This window comes from Diabrotica undecimpunctata, chromosome 9, assembly GCF_040954645.1.
Source record: "Diabrotica undecimpunctata isolate CICGRU chromosome 9, icDiaUnde3, whole genome shotgun sequence".
Taxonomy (NCBI): domain Eukaryota; kingdom Metazoa; phylum Arthropoda; class Insecta; order Coleoptera; family Chrysomelidae; genus Diabrotica; species Diabrotica undecimpunctata.
In genome coordinates, this window is record NC_092811.1 from 117,086,612 (window position 1) to 117,106,855 (window position 20,244).

General features: G+C 34.4%; 1 protein-coding gene across 7 annotated transcripts in view; it reads left to right on the forward strand.

Moving 5' to 3' along the window:
* CLIP-190 (Cytoplasmic linker protein 190) overlaps positions 1–20,244 on the forward strand; it is a 199,219-nt gene that overhangs the window by 167,017 nt on the left and 11,958 nt on the right. For all 7 annotated transcript variants that reach the window (XM_072544143.1, XM_072544145.1, XM_072544147.1 and 4 more), the window contains 3 exons: positions 1,358–1,522; positions 7,290–7,509; positions 14,557–17,543. In XM_072544143.1, the coding sequence (XP_072400244.1) occupies positions 1,358–1,522; positions 7,290–7,509; positions 14,557–17,543 (3,372 nt within the window). The remainder of the gene's footprint in view (positions 1–1,357; positions 1,523–7,289; positions 7,510–14,556; positions 17,544–20,244) is intronic.

Sequence of the window (20,244 nt, forward strand, 5' to 3'; positions counted from 1 at the left end):
TTGGTTGGGTTTCGGTGACCTAAACCGATCAGCAAATGGCTCTTGTTGTTCCAAGCTGTACATGGGTGACCTGGCAGCATTGCACACGGAACACCTGTGATGACATATTAAATGTTGATCAGTTGAGAGTGGATTGCATTCTCATTTACATATAAAATACTAGCTTTTATCCTCGATTCGATTGTGATGGCGTCTTCTGCCGAGAAGTATCCCTTGAAAATACAACTTTTTTTAATAAAATGTATCATCTGTGCTTATTTGTGTCCCTGTCAAAATTGCAAAAATAATCAATATGATCGGTTAAAAAGTTAAACAGGGAATGCGAAAAAAAAACAAGCCGACAAACACCTTACACTCACATTTATAATATTAGTTAATATTTTCACAGAAAAAAAGACAAAGCTTAACCAGAGATAGATAAAAACTAAGCATCTTAACGAAAGAATCTTATTAACACAGCGCCAAACCACATTTTCAAAATTCACAACATTTTTAATGCATTTACAACCCCTAACATTAAATGCTTTTTAATACACAACGTTTTAGCAATGTGCTTCAAAAAATTATACACATGGCGCTGAGAAATAAGGTTATAAAACCTTTCAAAAAGAATAAAAGACTGCAGATAACAAGAAAGTAAGATAAAACCAATAATATATTGTAAATCCAAAAACTAAACAAAAAATATCCATTCTAAGAATTAAACTCAAACGCGAATCGACCAGATGTTACTCGAACCTTTATAAACCTGGAATCTAAGACAATCTAAGTGACTAACTGGCTTCCAAAATCGTATCACATCCTGTAGATGCCAATTGAACCGCTAAGCTGTAACGACATGAATATCGCTTCAACTCAATATACACAAATCGATGGTGGCGCTGCTTATTTTTTGCCTCGAACTACGATTTATTTACGAATCAAAAAACGGTCCAATTGGATTCCGGGTTCATATCGCGTAAAGAGCCTTATAATATCATCCACTATGCGTTTCTGATATTATTTTGAAGAGGTCAATTGGCATCCGAATACCGGATGCCAATTGACCAGCGGAAGCCAATTGAACCTACAACTTTACATGTGGGAAGTCAATTGTTACCGTAAATAAATATATATATATATATATATATATATATATATATATATATATATATATATATATATATGCAGACATTATTCTCGTTCTTTGGAGTGCATTGGAGGAAACCGATTCGCCGATCGAATAGAACTTGCCGATTGTTGTAACGGCGACGTTGCAATATTGAAAGGAAATTCCATCATTTCCATAATTTTTTCGCGAACTGTTACCGTAGATTACCATTTTAATTTAGTAATAACAATATTTAATATTTTTTAGTATCGAGACGAACTTGGGATCAAGTTAGAGGAGGATTTCAACTTAGTAAATGCTCTTAAACACGAAAATACTCAATTGGCTTCTCAGCTCGAAGAGGAAAAACGAAAGACTGAAGATATTCAATTTAGATTAGAAGAAACTGTAATATTTAAGGACGATTTAGAGGTTCGTATTAAATATATTTCAAATTTTAATTACGAAATAAAAAAATGTTTGTCTCATAAAAATGGGGTGTATAATTTATGTTTGTGGTATGCCTACTGTAAGATTTGTAAAGATCAAGTGCGGTAGAATGTGACAAAAAATTTATAACCATTTTTTCTTTGATGGTGATGATGATGATGATAGTGTGTTTGGCATGGAAACTAGTAATTTTGCCACAGATTTTTAAATGATTTATGTTATGTTTATCAATTAAAAACTTATATATACTAAATTTATATTATATATCCGGATGCATATAAGTGATTACATATGAGTTCGTATATAGATTTCTGATTCAATGACAGTAGGTGGGTTATGTTTACTGGAAGTTTCACATTACTTTTAACTAGGTTTTCATAAAACGTAGATGAGAGTGCTTTATTTTTAATACATCCAAACAGGATGTGATTAACATCACACTGGGAAATGTTATCGCATAAACACTTTCCTGATTCTATAATGTTTAATCTAGCCAGGTGTGTAGGAACAGCACCGTGACTAGTTTTTAATCTTGTGATAGTTGCTGCTGATCGTTTAGATATATTATAATGGAATATGTGTGGTAATTCTGTTAGGGATGGTAACGTAGGATGGATCTTGTAATAATGATTATTTGAAGTATTCGCCAATATTTTCCATCTGTCTTGGCAGTTAAAATTTATTTTTTTAGTATAAAAATTGTTTAGGTCTGATACTGTGTAAATATGTTCTTGTATACCTGAATGAGTAGAATCCTTAGCGAGCTCGTCTACTATTTCATTACCTTTTATCCCGGAGTGACTTTTTGCCCAAATAAATGTTATATCTTTGTTTCTCATTTTTTGTTTAATGTCACATATCAGCTCACATGTTTTATGGTTTAACTCAGTATTATTAAGTCCACTAAGAATTGACTTAGAGTCTGAGATGATCACAGCATCTTGCAAAATTTGCGTGCTCTAGCCAATCCAGAGCTTTCCTAATAGCTACCGCTTCTGCAGTGAAAATAGAGCAATGTGGAGGAAGCTTTATTTTAAGTGATTTGTTTTTGGAAGGAATATACACTGCAGACCCTACTTTCCCATCGTTCAGTTTAGAGCCATCTGTGTAAATTATAGTTTTATTAGTATATTCACTCAATATGGAGTTCAACAGCTTGTTATTTATTTGATGTGAATCTGAGTATTTCGGAAATATAATATTTAATTTTTTGAAGATTGTATTAAATTCTAATTTATAAGATGGTTTAATATAATTTGTTGAAAGTGTAACCGGTAAATCATTGTTTTCCAGAAAGGCATCTGCTAATGGTGGAGAATTTTTTATTCTCCAATAATTGTTTACTAGATTTTGAATGGATAATTCATACAGCATACTTAGTAGGCCACTTGTTCTAGGCCTTAATTTTAATACATATTTTGTTGCTAATAAATTTCTACGATATTCTAATGGCATTTCATTACTTTCAGCAAGTAACAGGGGGCATGGTGTTGATTTCATAGCACCCAAAGTTAATCTCAAACTTTTAAACTGAATACGATCTATTTTTAGTAAATGTGTTTTGCTTGCTGATCCGTATAACACACATCCGTAATCCAAAATTGATCGCACGTAGGTCCTGTAAAACATCAATGCAACTTTGGGATCAGCACCCCATTTCTTGCAAGTGACACATTTAAGAAGATTAATGCCTTTCTCACATCTTTTTTTTACATACTGGACATGTTTAGACCATAGTAATTTGGGGTCTAGGATTATACCAAGATATTTATACTCAGTGACAACGGGTATATCATATCCTGACAGGTGTAGACTATCAGGCGTACGTAATCTATGTCTTGTAAATATCATAATGGCAGATTTTCTGGGGATATAGTAAGTTCGTGGTCTTTAGTCCAATTATCTACTATAGTTGAGCCGCTGAAAAGATGGAATGATCATGTGAATGGCACGCACTCTTAAATATTCCTCTTCCTATGTTACCACTTTTCCCACGTTTACACCGCTCAACAAAAACGAACTAACAATGTTGCTATAATATATTTATACCGTTTTTTAGAGGTTATTGATTTACATTAATTTTAAACATTTTCACAAAATTCACCAGCCAGCGAAAGTGAAACACAAATCATGGTACATGAAATATTTAAGGTATAGTATCATGACACAAATAATGACGGTGTAAACAGTTTCCCATAAGGTCTAGTTTCGAGCGCCTGTCGATGCTTGCATTGAGTGATCATGCGACCTTGGATTCCATGTTTTAAGCGGCCAGGGTATAGTTTCATGATGTGTTCCAGGACCTCCACACAATCGTCATATGAATCACGGACGGAGTAAATACATATATCATCGGCGTCTGTATACATTTTATGGAATCAACAAAAATGTCGTGTATACTTGCCGAAAATATGTTGAAGAGAATTGGGCTTAATACAGACCCCTGTGGTAATCCTGTATGAGTTATTCGTGGACCATATAACTGATTACTATGGTCTCTGATATATAAAGTTCGGTTGCTAAAAAGATTAACTATATTAGCGGATAAATTTGTGGACAACCCCAGTTTGCATAACTTTGAATGCATTACTGTTAAATTAACACAGTCGTAAGCGCCTTTAAGGTCTAGAAAGAAACATGCTAAATATTTATTTTTTGAAAAATTTAGTTGGATATCTGTTGTTAAGTGACTTATTGCATCTAGTGTTCCCAGACCAGATCGAAATCCGTATTGAGTGCTTGGCAAAAGATTATAGTGTTCGACTGTCCAGTTAAGACGATTTTTGATAATTCTTTCGAAAGTTTTTGTTATACAAGACAATAGAGAAATGGGTCGATAAGACGATGAGAGAGTTTTGTCTTTGTTGGGTTTGATAAAAAGACATATAATTGTTTCTTTCATTTTTTCAATGTAACTTCCTTTCAAAAGCCAATCATTAAATATTTTTAATAAATGATTTTTTGCCTTATCGGGAAGGTGGTTAATTATGGAATAAGTGATATAGTCTTTCCCAGGCGCAGTAGATTTTGATATTTTAATAGCTGCATCCAGTTCTTGGATGTTTATTGGATTTTCTAGTAATTTAAATTTACTGGAATTGCATATTGATACGTGTTTTAATAGGTCTTGAACGTATGGTGGAGCGAACTTGTCAAGTAACTCTTCTATTAGCTCTGTTGAAATTGGTTGTGTCTTTGAATGATAATTTTTGTTAGCCATTTTATTAACAAATTTCCATATTATGTTGAGCGGTGTATTTTTATTGATAGTATTTACAAAGTTGATCCAAGATGTTTTTTGTTTTTTCATAAAAGCAACTTTGCATTTGGCTTGGATGTGTTTAAATTTTAGATAATTTTCAAGATTTGAGACAATATTATACTCTCGAAAAGCTTTTTTTCGACACGATATTAAATTTTTACATTCGTCGTCCCACCATACGGGAAGACCGGATTTTGATTGAAATCATTTTTGAGTAATCATAGCAGAGTCTGCAGCTGCGCTAATTGTTTTTATTGAGTTATTAAACATTTCCAAAGATGTAACATCTATAGAATGAGTGTCTAGAAGGCATTTTTCGAAGTAATTTTCAAATATGGACCAGTTCGCTGAAGACTCTTTCCATTTTGTGGAGGTATGGATTGTTCTTGGGGAATATTTCAAATCTAGGGTGATTTGGATAGGGATGTGGATTGTACCTAGTGAGTCATTTAGAGGATTCCAGGTAGTAAAGCCTGTTAAATGAGGAGATAGTAATGTTAAGTCTATCATTGAAGGACGTTCGTTTGGTCTGGATATTTTGGTTGGTCTTCCGTCATTGAGTAAAATTAGATTAGTATTGTCTAAAGCGTCAGCTAAAATATTACCTTGTGCACTATCCTGTATGGAACCCCACCTACAGTGATGACTATTAAAGTCGCCCCCAATTAAAACTCTGCCTTTAATTTGTCCAAATAAATTTTCCCAATCTTTGGATGAGACATATATTTTAGGAGGTTTGTAAACACATACTATTGATAATTTAACTTGTTCTAGAAAAACACCGCAAACCTCTATATTTGGATTATAATTTGTTTTGAATTTTATATCTGAAAAGGAAATGTTGTTTGCAACTAAAACAGCAACGCCTCCATAGCCATCACGTCGATCAACTCTAACATTATTAAAACCTTTAATATATAAATTTTTATTTTGTGACAACCAAGTTTCGTTCAGAAGAATGATATCAATTGTATGACTTTCTAGAAAATTAAGCAAATTAGTCCTTTGTTTTATAATAGATTGGCAGTTCCACTGAAGAATATTAAGTGTTCTATGATTCCCCATCACTATCGTTGTCTGATAAACAAGAAAGTATATTTCTGATTTCATTTTGAGTGACTTTTTGGAATTCAACTGAGACTAGTTTGGGGTCAATTTGTTTAATTATTCTTTCTAAAGCAAATGGAATTTCTTGTAGAATTTGTAATTGTATTTTTTCTTTATATGCTATAAACTCATTACGATATGTGTTAGGAATTATAGGATGTGACACTGATTTTGTTTTAGAAGTTGAAGGAAATTGTAAGGCAGTTTTACATTGAGTCGGGGATATGGCTTTTCGTTTAAGAGGATTAGAAGTTTGTTTAGGTTTAGGAACGAATGAATTGTTTACCGTATGGTTTTTTGCCGCAGTCGGGAGTTGGGGAAAGTTATTTAAGTTACTAAGCAATTCAAATTTATTATGTGTCGTGATTTTGGCATAGGATGGATTTTTTGCTAAAAACTCAGCTTCTTTAAATGTAGTATTCTCAATCGCCATAATTTTTTTAATATTATATTGATGTTGATAAGCTGGGCATTGTTTCGTTAGAGTCGTGTGATCGTTTGTTTTACAGTGAAGACAATATTGTGAGTTACTACAACGGGAGTTGTCTTCGTGTTCTTTGCCACAATTTTTGCATAAGCTGAAAGTGGACTTACACTGTCTGAGAGTATGACCAAATTTAAAACAATTTAAACACTGTACTACAGGGTATATGTATTGTTCAACTTGAAACCTTACCAAATCTAACGTAATATATTGAGGAATAATATTTCCTTCAAATGTTAAAATTACCATTTGCCTAGGAACAAAAATAGTTTCATTATCTGAATCAATAAGTTTTCTTTTCATACGTCTTACCTCGGTTATTTTTTGGTCGGAAATAATATTATTCATCATATAATTTTCGTCCAAAAAAGTATCAACTTGTCTAATTATTCCTTTTTTGTGATTAAAAAAATTTGGAATGTAAGCAATAAATTTGTTAGAAATAATTATGTCGTGATTGACTAAATTATTTGCACAAGTGTAAGAATTAAAAATTACTTTCACTTTATTTCTACCGACGAGTTTAATATCGACATCTTTCTTAAAAAAGTTGTTAATGAATAAATAATGACCTACTCGGACTGGTGATAAACGTTTAATATTTGGGTCGATGGACTCGACAAAAACAAAAAACCTTTATCTAACAAAAGGCCTTTATTAGAGGATTTATACCTATTATTTAAATCAAAATGGGCACTTACTGCCTCCATATTTTCACCTTTATCGGGGGGTAAAGTAACCGAGTAAAGTAACCGAGTTTACAATCCATGTTTACCCATGTTGTATGCAATTTTCTAAAGCCTTTTCATAGTCTACAAATGCAAACTTTAGTTTTAATAAATTAATCAAAATTATTTGTGGAATTCAACGAAAAATTAAATTATTCCGTATTTTAGACCAAAGATAAATCTAATGTAGCCAAAATTAAAGAATTAGAAGATCAACTTACAGCGGAGAAGCAAAGAATTGAAGCATTCGAAGCAGATACAAATAAACTGTTTGAAGCCGAAGAAAATTTGATTAAATACAAAGAAGAGGCGGAAACATTGAGGCAAGAACTGCAAAGTGCTCGTAACAAAGAAGTTATCTTGGAAGGCAACAGTGCTAGTACTAATGGTAAGTAATGCTTTAGTTCTGTTTAACAATATGATTTTAATTTTCAAGGAGGTTTATTTGTAGAACTCGAGACCATATACCCTTTATCTTGCTCTGTCGAAATTTTATCCTGCATTTCATTCATCTCTTCTTCATAACTTCTTTGATTTCTTAGTTTAAACTTCGTCTGGTCTTTTTGACAATTTTTTGTGATATCATATTTTTATCTAAGCTTTTTATATTATCTATATATTATTAAGTTTTATTTAATGGTGTTTGAGGGTTCTTTGTTCTCTTTATTTTTTTCAAAACACCAACACACCAGTCGTCAGAGATGAAAATGTCACTGAACCTCCAAAAATCATACAAAACAAGCTAAATTTTGCTGAGAATGTCAATTTTGGGACTCCAAAAAAGATACTAAAAAGTTTACCACTTTCAAACCCCCTGTTTTTCCCTAAACCCCCCCTAAACACGTAGCATCTCAGTGCTCTTACTCCCAGTTCTAATCTAAGGTCTTTGTTGCAGAGAATTGTTTTCATTTTTACAAACGCATTTCTTGCTATTTCTATCCTGGCTCTTATTTCGGTTGTTTGATCATTATTGTCTGAAATTCAGGTTCCTAGGTATTTGTATTTATCAACCCTTTCTATCGGTACGTTTCCCAAATGTATGTTTGTTGGTATATTTGTTTTCTTTGTTATTATCATGTATTGGGTTTTTTTTATATTCATTTTTAGTCCATATTTTTCACAGAAACTGTTTTTTTTTGTTTAGCAGTAATTGGAGTTGTTCAGCAGAGCTTGCCGTAATCACGGTGTCATCTGCATATCTTATGTTGTTAATAGATCTTAATTATTATTCCTTCACTTTGAGATAGTAATGCTTCTTCAAAAATGGCTTCACTATATACATTAAATAGTAATGGGGACATAATACATCCCTGCCTAACTCCTCTCCTGATTTCAATTTCTGGACTAGGTTCGTTGTCTATTACGATTTGTGCTCTTTGATTCCAGTAGAGGTTTGTTATTATTCTTAAGTCCCTATTGTCTATGTTTTTTGTCTTTATTTGGACTAATTTTTCATGTCTTACTTTGTCAAATGCTTTTTCAAAATCAACGTAACAAACATGCACATCAACATTCATATCCATGCATCTTTGAGCAAACACATTGAAAGCAGATAACGCTTCTCTGGTTCCTAGTCCGTTTCTGAACACAAACTGACTATCATCTATTCCTTCTTCCAGTTTTTTATTTGTACGACCATGTATTATTTTCAGGAATAATTTGAGAATGTGACTTATTAGTGATATTGTTCTGTATTCACTGCAATATTTAGCGTTTGTATTTTTAGGGATAGGACAAAAGGTCGGGAGTAACCACTGTTTCGGTATGTGTCCTGTTTTGTATACTGAGTTAAATAAGTCTACTATAATGTCTAAGGTTTCATCATTTATGCATTTTAAGGTTTCTATAGGGATTTGGTCTGGACCTACTGCTTTACCATTTTTGCTGTTTTTTAATGCCATTTTAATTTCCTCTGTTAATATCTTTAAAACCATATCCTCTTCTACTTCTATCTCCATCTGTTCTGTTTTATTTGTTGCCGAGAGGGGGCATTTGGGCCTGTAGGACCCATCGCCGGCTCTTCGGGCTTCTTCCTATCCCCGGAATTGGATCGGGTATTCACCATCTTTGGTTTGCCGCTGGTAGAAAGGTTAAATACCACCGCTGTTATAAATAACAGTTCGAGTGACAAATATCTGTTATAGGTAACGGTTCCAAGGAACAGTTACAAAGTAACAGAGCAAAAATGGAAAAGAGATAGGTAAAAAAAATGATCTAAGTATTCCTTGACTTACGGAAGGAATAACTTAGTAAACAAGTAAATTAAATGGTATAAAAATATAATGCAAAGAAAAAAATGTTTCTTGACTTACGGAAGAAACAACTTAGGACAGAAATATAGATAAATGAAATATGTAAATGTGAGAGTAAAATATGGAAATATTTCTAAGTGTTTCTTGACTTACGGAAGAAAATAAACAAGAGAATCAAATATAGTAAAATAAATGCACAAATAAGTGTTTCTTGACTTACGGAAGAACGACTTATAATAGAAAATAAGAAAAATCAAATATAGAAAAGATGTGGAAATATTGCTAAGTGTTTCTTGACTTACGGAAGAAACAACTTGGCATAAAATAGAAAATGAAAGAGACAAATGTATTAAGTATTTTCTTAACTTAAGGAAGAAAATATCTTAGATAAAATATCGGAAATAATAATGCAACAATGAATATGAAAATATTTCTAAGTGTTCTTTTGACTTACCGGAAAAGAACGGCTTAGACAAACAATTAAAATAACAAGTCAAATATTCAGAGAAATATTTCTAAGAGTTCTTTGACTTACCGGAAAGAACTACTTAGACAAAGTACAAATCAAAATATAAAATAGAAAAAGCAAGATAAATATTTCTAAGTGTTCTTAACTTACGGAAGAACAACTTAGACACAAAATACAAGAAAAATAAACAATCAAAATAATCAAATAAAATATCAAACAATCAGTACATGAACAAATATAGATCAATGTAATATTCTAACCTGAAAAGGTCTGAATATACAATAATGCTAAAATAAAAATGGTATATAGGAAACCAGAAATAAAACAATAACTTAGTTGGAACAATAATAGCACCGACTAGGTCTACAGTAGAAGAGGCAAGCTCGACTGATCGATGAGAGAAAATCTACCTGCTTTTATGTAAAACAAATCCTTTGTTTTACGTAGCAAAAGTGGAATTTCCCTGCATCGAATCAATTAGAAATTTGGATTTGGCCAAACTTGGAATTCCCAAGTATTTTGACCGATATCCAAATTCCTTGATGCGTCCGGCACGGCTGTCAGCTCCCGGCTGACACGCCTCCGGAGGACAGTCTTTGAACAGTTCATTGATGTATTCTGTCCATCTATTTAATTTGTCGTTAGTATTTAACACAAGTTTCCCATTTGCATCTTTCAGTATTCCCGGTTTTCTTGTTCTATTGTTGTGAGTTAATGCTTTAATTTTTTTATGTGTGTTAAAACTATCATGTCTTTTCTGGTATTCTTCTATTTCTGCGCATTGTTGTTTTAACCATTGTTCTTTAGCTTTCTTAATTCTGTATTTTATTTGTTTATCCACTTTTTTGTACATCTGATTATCTTTGTTTTTATATTGACATCTTTCTTCCATTAAATCTAAAATTTCTTCCGTCATCCATTGCTTTTTTTTTATATCTGGTTGGTATTAGAATTTCTTTGTGACCTTTATCTATTTCTGTCTTCATTAATAACCATTTTTTATCCGTCTCAGTATTTTGCAGAATTTGTTCTTTAACATTCATTAATCCGTTGTTGATTTCATCTGCCAGGCGTTGCCTTATGTGTGGGTTCCTTAGTTTACTTGTATCGATTTTGGCATTTCTTGTTCTTCGTTTTATTATTTTCATTTTGAGCCTAATTTTGGTCACTACTGGGTTGTGATCTGATCCTATGTCGGCACTTGGATAGGTTTTTGCGGATATAATTGCGTTCCTGTATCTTTGTCTAACTAATACATAGTCTATTTGGTTTCTTACAACTGTCTCTTCTTGATCTGCTGGTGACTTCCAGGCATATAGTCTTCTCTTTGGCATTTTGAATAATGTATTAGCTATAACAAAATTATTGTTTTGGCAAAACTCGATAAGCCTGTCACCCCTTTCGTTTCTGTTGCCCAGGCCATATCCTCCTGTAGCTTCCCCTAGCTTTGCGTTAAAGTCTCGCATTATAATTGTTACATCTTGCGTTTTAATGGATTTTAAAATGTTGTCTAGGTCTTCGTAGAAAGTTTCAATATATCTCTCTGGTTTGTCCGCAGTTGGAGCATAAACTTGTAGGATGTTTATTTTGGATTTGTTCTGGTTTAATTGTAAGAGTATAATTCTGTTGGAGTATGGAGTGAAATTGATTACAGCTTCATCAATGTTTTTGTTTAATATTATCCGGACACCATATCGTGTGAACCGTCTTGACTTCCTGAATAGTATATTGTTTTATTGTTGATTTTTATCTTTCCTGAGTCGGGCCATTGGACGTCGCTGATTCCTAAAATATCTATATTCAGCCTTTCCATTTCTTCAACGGCATTATGTACTTTTCCAGCTTCTAACATTCCAAGTCGCTACTTTGCAAGGTTTTCACATGTTGAGGACGGAGGGGGATCTTGTTTTCCGAGTTTCATAATCAGTAGTGTTTGGTTGTACTGTTAGTCATGATGATTAACTAGGGATGCTCTATGAGCCTTTAATGCATTGGTTTCCCGTTGCCTTATGCATCTCCACGCCGTTGACCATGTCTGGTTCGTCCGCCTTTAGAAACGATTCTCCATTTCTAGGACAAGAAAGTGCCCTTCCACTTACCGACTCTTCCACCAGAAGCTGTTGGTCAGTAAGTGGGGGATTGCTTATACCGGCAATCACTCGGAAGATCTGCATTTCAAATGTGGCTCAGCTATTCAAATGCCACGATTTATCAGTACCCATAAAAATCAGGTTACTACGATGTTATATCTTTCCTATACTGTTGTACAAAGTTGAGTCGTGGACTCTCACAGACGCTACCTGTAAGAAAATTGAGGCTTCCGAAATGTCGGTATAGGGTATAGGCTGAAGATATCCTATACTGACCACGGTACTACCAGGACATTTTATTAAGAACGCAAAAAGGAAAAGAGTTGTTAATCACAATAAAAACCGCCAAAATTGAATACCTCGGTCACATCATGAGGAACAGCGAAAGGTATGGGTTGCTGCAATTAATTCTTCAAGGAAAAGCGGAAGGAAAACGAGGACCAGTAAGGCGAAGAATTTCCTGGCTGAAAAATCTATGTACGTGGTTCAACACAACAAAGACAAATCTTTTCAGAGCCGCAGTTTGCAAAATACAGATTGCCATGATGGTCGCCAATATCCGAAACGGATAGTCACTACAAGAAGAAGAAGATAAGTACAAGTGTCTAAAAGATAGGAGAGGGGGAGGGGACTTTTGGCTAGCACTGTATATTTATATCACACGACTCTTTAGCATGCTGTCTATTCACCTGCAGCTTGTATTATTCCTACTTCTCTCCGATTTTTACATATCTTCTTCTTCTTCCTTTGCCCTATCCGTTTCGGACGTTGGCTATTAACAAGGCTATTTTGACTTTGTTTACGGCACCTCTGAACAGTTCGGTCGATGTTAGTCCGAACCATTGTCGCAGGTTATGCATCCATGAGTGTCGTCTTCTTCCCGGTCCCCTCCTACTGTCGATTCTTGCTTGGACTATTAACTGTAGCAGCCGGTACTTAGTATTCCTCATGACATGTCCGAAGTACTCAAGCTTCCGTTTCTTTACGGTGAAGATTATTTCTTTGCTTTTGCCTATTCTCTGCATTACTTCCACGTTAGTGATGTGGTCTGTCCAGGATATCCGAAGAATACGGCGATATATCCACAGCTCAAAGGATTCTAGTTTCTTCAGGGTGGCTTCCGTTGTGGTCCATGCCTCTGCTCCATAGAACAAGGCCGGGAAGACATAACACTTGACCAGTCTTAATTTTAGTTCCATTGAGATTTTGCTTGTGAACCACTTTTTCATATTGTTGAACGCGTTACGCGCTTTTTCAATTCGTGATCTTATTTCTGTTGACTGGTCCCATTTTGTATTGACTGTGGTTCCAAGGTATGTGTATGTCTCCACTTGTTCTATTTTTCGGTTGTTTAATGTCAATTGCATCGGAGGTTGTTGTGTTCTGCTGATGAGCATGCATTTAGTTTTGGTTGTATTGAGTTCTAAACCATATTCTTGACTTGCTGTGTGTATGCTTTGCATGAGTCTTTGAAGCTCGTTGCAGTCATTTGCGATAATAACTGTGTCGTCAGCATATCTAATATTATTGATTACCTCTCCGTTTACTTTGATACCCTCCGAAACTTCTCCCAGTGCTTCTCTGAAGATTTGTTCAGAGTATATATTGAACAGGAGCGGCGAGAGGACGCATCCCTGTCGTACACCCTTTTTAATATCTATCTTCCCACTGTGTAAGTTGCCCATCTTTATCTCAGCACTTTGGTTCCAATAGAGACTGTTTATTATGCGCAGATCCTTGCCACCAATATGCATCTTCCTGAGCATTTCCATGAGTTTATCATGTTTGACCTTGTCAAACGCCTTGGAGAAGTCGATGAAGCACAAGTGGACGTCCTTGTGCATGTCTCTGCATCTTTGAATTAAAACTTGCAGACTGAAGATCGCTTCTCTTGTGCCCAATGCGCTTCGGAATCCGAACTGTGACTCCGATATATTTGCTTCGCATTTGTTATATATTCTATTGTGTATGATTTTGGTGAAAACTTTGGTAATGTGATTTATCAAGCTTATTAAGCGGTGTTGATCACAGTGTTTTGCACTTGGTGTTTTAGGTATGGTTACAAAGGTCGATCGAAGCCATTCTTCCTGAATCTCCCCTTTGTCGTAAAAGGTGTTAAAAAGGCCTGTCAGAAAATCGAGGAAGTGGTCATCCGTTTCGCATAGGAGTTTTATGATCTCGCCCTCTATGTTGTCGGGACCTGGTGTTTTGTCGTTTTTTAGCGATGAAATGGCTTTTTCCACTTCAGACCTTAGTATTTCGGGTCCAGTCATGTTGTCATCTTGGTCCACTGTCGCTCTGCGTTTATCGTTAAAAAGTCGTTCTACGTAATCTTTCCATGTGTCAATTAGCTTCAAGTCGTCTGATATAAGGTTACCGTCTGCGTCTATTAGTGTCGGGTGGGGATTATTGGTTTTCTTTTTAGTTGTTAATTCTTTGATCTTTTTGTGCATGTTGTGGTAGTCATATCTTCTGTCGCACTCTTCGATTTCATCGCATTTCTCCTTCAGCCAGCGTTCCTTCGCTTCCTTTATCTTTGTTTTTATATTGTGACTTGTTTCTTGACACATCGCCAGAAAGTATTGTAGTTGAGATTTTCTTTTAATTAATTTTTTATTTTTTAGTGTTAATCAAATCTCTGCAAGACGAAGTAGATCAATGCAAGATGGACTTGGTCGAAAAGAACAATCTAATAAATGTACTCAATAACGAACTCGAAAAAACAAAGGTAGATTTAACGAAACAACTAGAGGACAGCTTAGTAAAATACTCACAATTAGAAATCGTTATCAATAAAAAAGAAGAAGATTTGGATAAAATAAAAAAGGAGATCGAAGAAAACAGCAAGCTGCTCGAAGAACGATCGGCAGAATTAACCAAAGTAGTGAACGAAAAGTTTACTACTGAAACCAATCTTGAAAAAGAATTGGAACGAGTAAACCTAGAATTAAATACAAAAGTAAATGAGTTGAGCAATCTACAAAATCAGTTGCAAGACAAAGACACCAGTACATCTACACTTCAGTCAGATATTAGTAGTCTTCAACAGCTCCTAAAGGATAAAGATATTGAAAAAGAAGAATTTATTAAGCAAAATGATTTAAATAACGCCCGTTTAGAAGAACTAACGAATGCTTTAAAAACAAAAGAAAATGAATGTAATGAAAATCAAGAAAACTTTGTTAGACTGAAAACTGATTATGATGCTCTTACTGTGCAGTTGTCTACACTTCAGTCTGAATTAAACCAATCCGCTGAAGACAAAGATGGACTTTTACAATCGAAAAATAATGAAATAAACAAACTTAATGATACTATTAAAAGTAAAGAGGAAGAATACCTTCAAATAAATAGTAAGCATAATACACTGCAAGAAAATCATGATAAACTTATCAGTGAGTTAGAAATGTTAAAATCAAATGTTGTCACATTAGAGAAACAAAAACAGGACACGCAAGAATCTAAAGATCTAGAAATTAACGAATTGAACAGTAAATTAACTGTTCTACAAAATGAGCTCTCCCAGCAATCAAATTCCTATAATGAATTAAAAACATCTTTTGACAAAATACAGCTCGAGTTGCAAAATTTGCAACTAGCTACCACCGACACTAAAAAGCAATACGAATCCGAAGAAATGAAAGCGAATGAAAAAATAAAAGAACTCTCCGACAGTCTTTCTACAAAAGAAAGCGATATCCATAATTTAACGAAAGAATGCGATGCACAAAAACTAAGTTTAGAAAGTGTTAAAACTGAATTAGAGAAAACAAAACAAGCACAAGAGCATGTACTAAACGAGAAAAATGAGAAAATCAAAGAGATGTCTACTGTAATTCAAGAAAACTCAGCTACTATATTAAGCCTTCAGTCACAGTTAGAAATAACAAAAATCGACTTGGAATCAGTATCGAATAACTTACAGCAGTACCAAACTAACTTAAGTGACGTAGAATCTAGCTTGAAGCAGGAAAGAGATGCAATAAAAGAACATTTAAAAGACAAAGTGAAGGAATTAGAAGACAATAAAGTTGAATTTGCGAGTACATTAGCAGCGCGTGATTCGCAGCTTGAAGAAATATCTACCAACCTAACAAATAAAGCTCAAGAAATTGAAAATCTTAAAAAAGAAATTGGTGCTCTTGTAGAACAGTACGAATTGAGCAATAAAGAAGTAGTAGCCTCTCATGCGCAAGAAATTACTGCTAGAGATGAGAAAATACGACAACTTGAAAGTGAAATTTTACAAAAGGATGAAAATATTAAAGTTCATTCGGATGCAAGTAACGAATATCAAGAAAGTCTGAAACAGAAAGATTTGGATTTAGTAAAAATAAGATCTGAGTTGGAAGAAAGTAAAAAAACTTCTTCAGAGATGATTGCAAGTTTAAAGAATGAAATTGAAAGTCTTCAGAACGATAACAAGCAACAACAAATTACAAACAATGAACTAAACATGAAACTTCAAAGTAGAGAACAATTAAATGTGACTATAAATTCAGAAATGGGCAAAGCAGCCGAAAATATAGCAATGTTATTGGAACAAGTAAAACAAAAAGAGGACATAATAGCATCTATACGGTCAGACTTAAGTTCGAGAGAAAAAGAATTAGAAAATGTGCTAGCTACTAATCTAAAGGTTTTAACGCAGAAAAATGAAACCGAAAGGCAGATGACAGCTGACAACGAACATTTACGCAACACTATAAGAAATAAAAATACAGAATTGCAAAACATGCAAGACAGATTAACAGAAATATTATCCGAGAACGAGGAAGTGATCAATGAAGTCAACAATAACGTGTCCAAAAAATCGGAGGAGCTAGAGACAATAAAAAAACAACTTGAGCAAGCTGCAATTGATCACGAAGATAAGTTGAAGCAAATCAAAGAAGAACACAAAAAAGAAATGCATGATTTCGAAATCCGCGTCTCAGATTTGCTAACAGAAATTGAAAATAGAGACAAAGACATATCAGGCTTATCGCAGCTCTTGGAAACCAGTTATAATAATAATAAAGATCAGGACAATAGAATTAATAGTATCACTCAACAATTGGCTAAATTTAAAAGCCAAATACAGACTCAGTTAGACACTAATACAAAACTAAGTGAAGTTATAAGTCGAATTACTAACGAGAACAAAGTTATACAAGAGAAATTACAGGATGCAGATAAACAAATCGAAATCCTTGCTGCCGAAAAAGAGAAGTTAAACAACGAATTATCTGTTGTGGTTGCAAATTCCGGAGATTCTAGTAAAAAAGTAGCAGAATTAACTGCAGTAATTAAAGATAAAGAGAGCGCCTATGAAATCGAAAACGTGCAAAACAAAAATAAAATACAGGAATTGGAAAATGTTCTTCAAGCTCTTAAAGTGACTAACGAAGAACTTAACGTTTCCGCTAAAAAGTACAAAAGTGACTTTGAAGGTTCTGTGAAAGGAAGTCAAGAACTGGAACAAAAGATAGAAAGTTTTAAAGTTGAATTAACTAAGAAGTCGACTGAAATTGAAGCTCTACAGAAAAACCTCAAGGCTGCTAATCTAGCTATTACTGAGAAGGACGTACAGCTCAGTAAATTGAATAATGTGTCGACAAATCGTGTTCAAGTAAGTATGTATTTACTTAGTATGTATATATAGTTATAGATAGATAGATTTAGAGAGGTGGCCTTTTGGCCTATTCCACTGCGACCTTTTCATATCTATTGTGGTCCTCTAGTCTTAGATAACATTCTCTAGCCTGACCCTTTTTATAAAGTCTAGTAGCTTCGAGACTGTAGTAGCTATTTGCCGGTGGATTTTCTTCTCCTAATGCAAAGAACCGCACATTTGCCAGACTATCACACTGACATAAAATGTGCTCTGCTGTTTCTTCTTCGAGGTGACAGATTCTGCACAGATCATCATCTGATAATCCCATCAGGTTCAAGTGCCTATTCAGCTTACAGTGCTCTGTTAGAAGACCTACTATGGCTTTGACTGTTTTTCTGTCTTGGCTTATTAGGTCTGCCGTAAATTTTGGCGAATGTTGTATAATGAACTGTTTCTCCTGTCTTTGTCCTGGTGAATTCCTCGACCAGTCCAGAGATTTGTGAGCTACCCACTTCCTTGTAGCCGTTCTTGTTACTGTCTTTGCAACGCCGCAGAAGGGTTCTGGTCCAATGAATGGCATTGATGAGCCTTGTATAACTATTTCATCTACTTTTTCATTGCCCTTATAACACTCGTGCCCCGGTACCCAGGCTACCGTAACCTTGCTACCGTCTCCTACCGGGCACACACACAATCCCATACTAGCTTAGAATTGACCTCTACAGATTTGAGTCCCTTAAGCGCTGCCTGACTATCTGTGAAGATGACAACTGAACAGAACGTTCTTTCCTGCCTTTCTATTTCTTCCACGCAGTGGTGTATTGCCGTTTTTTCCGCCTGGAAAACTGTTTATAGACACCCTCTATAACGAAAACTGAAATGGAAGACTCGAAATTACCTCGTTATAAGCCGATCTCGTTATATCAGAAAACAATAATACTGTGCATACATATGAATATGTAGTTTTCTAAAACATTAACTTCCTATAGTGAAGCCATTCATAGCAATATAAGATGCTAAATATTAAAAAAGTAAAAGAAATAATAAATTAGACTTACAATCAATTTAATTTAACTATCCAGACGACCGGTTTCGCTTTCTACAATATGCAAAGCATCTTCAGGTCTCGATACAAAGTTAAATAAATGATGCCGGTACTCTATTAATTGATGGTTGAAAGAACGTGGTTCAAACTATCCTGTATTGTTGAATGGAGAACTTAAGTCTGCTATTGTAATTGTTTGACAGTAAACGGGGAAGTTCTTGAGGAGACAGATTTTATCCAATGAAGTAGAGATAGGTGTAATGTGATTGTTTGTTAGATGAAAGTAATGTTCCATACCATTGAGTTATTTAAAAGTTATTTATATTTATTCTAGAGATATATTTATGAAATGTGTGTTATTTATTGAGATTTTATTTTATGAAGGTGACAGTTGGAAGACAATGAATGAGATTAGATGTACAAATTGTATGGGTGTGCAATTCTTTCAACTTGTAATTATCAAATTTCTTTGATAAAGTTCTATTGAAATATATGGCAAATGATTGCAAAGTCAAGTATTTAAAGTTAAAAATTAAGGACAATTTAAGACACTCAGAAAACACTTAAAAAGGGGGACGAAACAAACATTAAATTTAAAAAAGGGGAAGGACTTGAATGCACTACATCTCTTACTTGGAGACAATGAATTGATTGTGAGTAAGTCTAATTTATTATTTCTTTTACCTTTTGAAATGGACTCACACAAGCAACACATTCATGATGCTAAATATTGTTTGAATGGCGTTTTTGAAAAAAATTTGTTTACCTTTATTGTGTAACGATAAGACTACCAAAGAGAATTGAAGTACTATTATAAAAATAATTCCTCAATCAACCATGGGAGCTTATCGTCTATGCCTTGCTCATCTCAGTATCTCAAGTGTGAGTTCGTCTTGTCTTAAACTAGTGATTGAACCTGAACCCTTAGCTGATAGCAAATAAGACAAATATTAACTAAACATATTTATTAAAAAGAATAAAAAAAAACAATAATCCACCCTGTCAAAGCTTAACAATAATTAGTGATACTTACGACTTCGATGAAAAATTAATATCGAAGACTCAGTACTAAGATTAGATAACAAAATCCTGGAAAGGGTGGAACACTTTAGATATCTGGGTAGCTAGATTGACTGCAGGGTTGAAAGTGACGAGGAAATTTCGACCAGAATAGAACTCGCACGGAAAAACTTTATTAACTGGCGTTCTGTATTATGCAGTAGAAGTCTGTCGTTGACCACACGTCTAAGAGTATTGAAGTGCTACGTCTGGTTCACTTTGTTCTATGGATGTGAAACCTGGACAACAAAAATAAAAAATCTTAACAAATTAGAAGCGTTTGAGTTATGGTGTTACCGTCGCATGCTCAGAATCCCGTGGACAGCACACATATCTAACGAACGCGTGCTAGAGACCGTGCACAAAGAGCGAGCATTGATCAACATCATCAAAATGAGAAAGGTCCAATACTTCGGTCATATAATGAGAGGACCTAAATATCGCTTACTCCGGTTAATCATTCAGGGCAAAATCGAAGGAAAACGTTGGGTCGGAAGAAAACAACTGTCCTGGCTGCGTAACATTGGACAATGGACAGGTCGAACGGTCGAGGAAGTGTTTCATGGGCTGCTTGTGTGTTGTAGATGTTAGGTCCTCCTAATTAAATTTTGT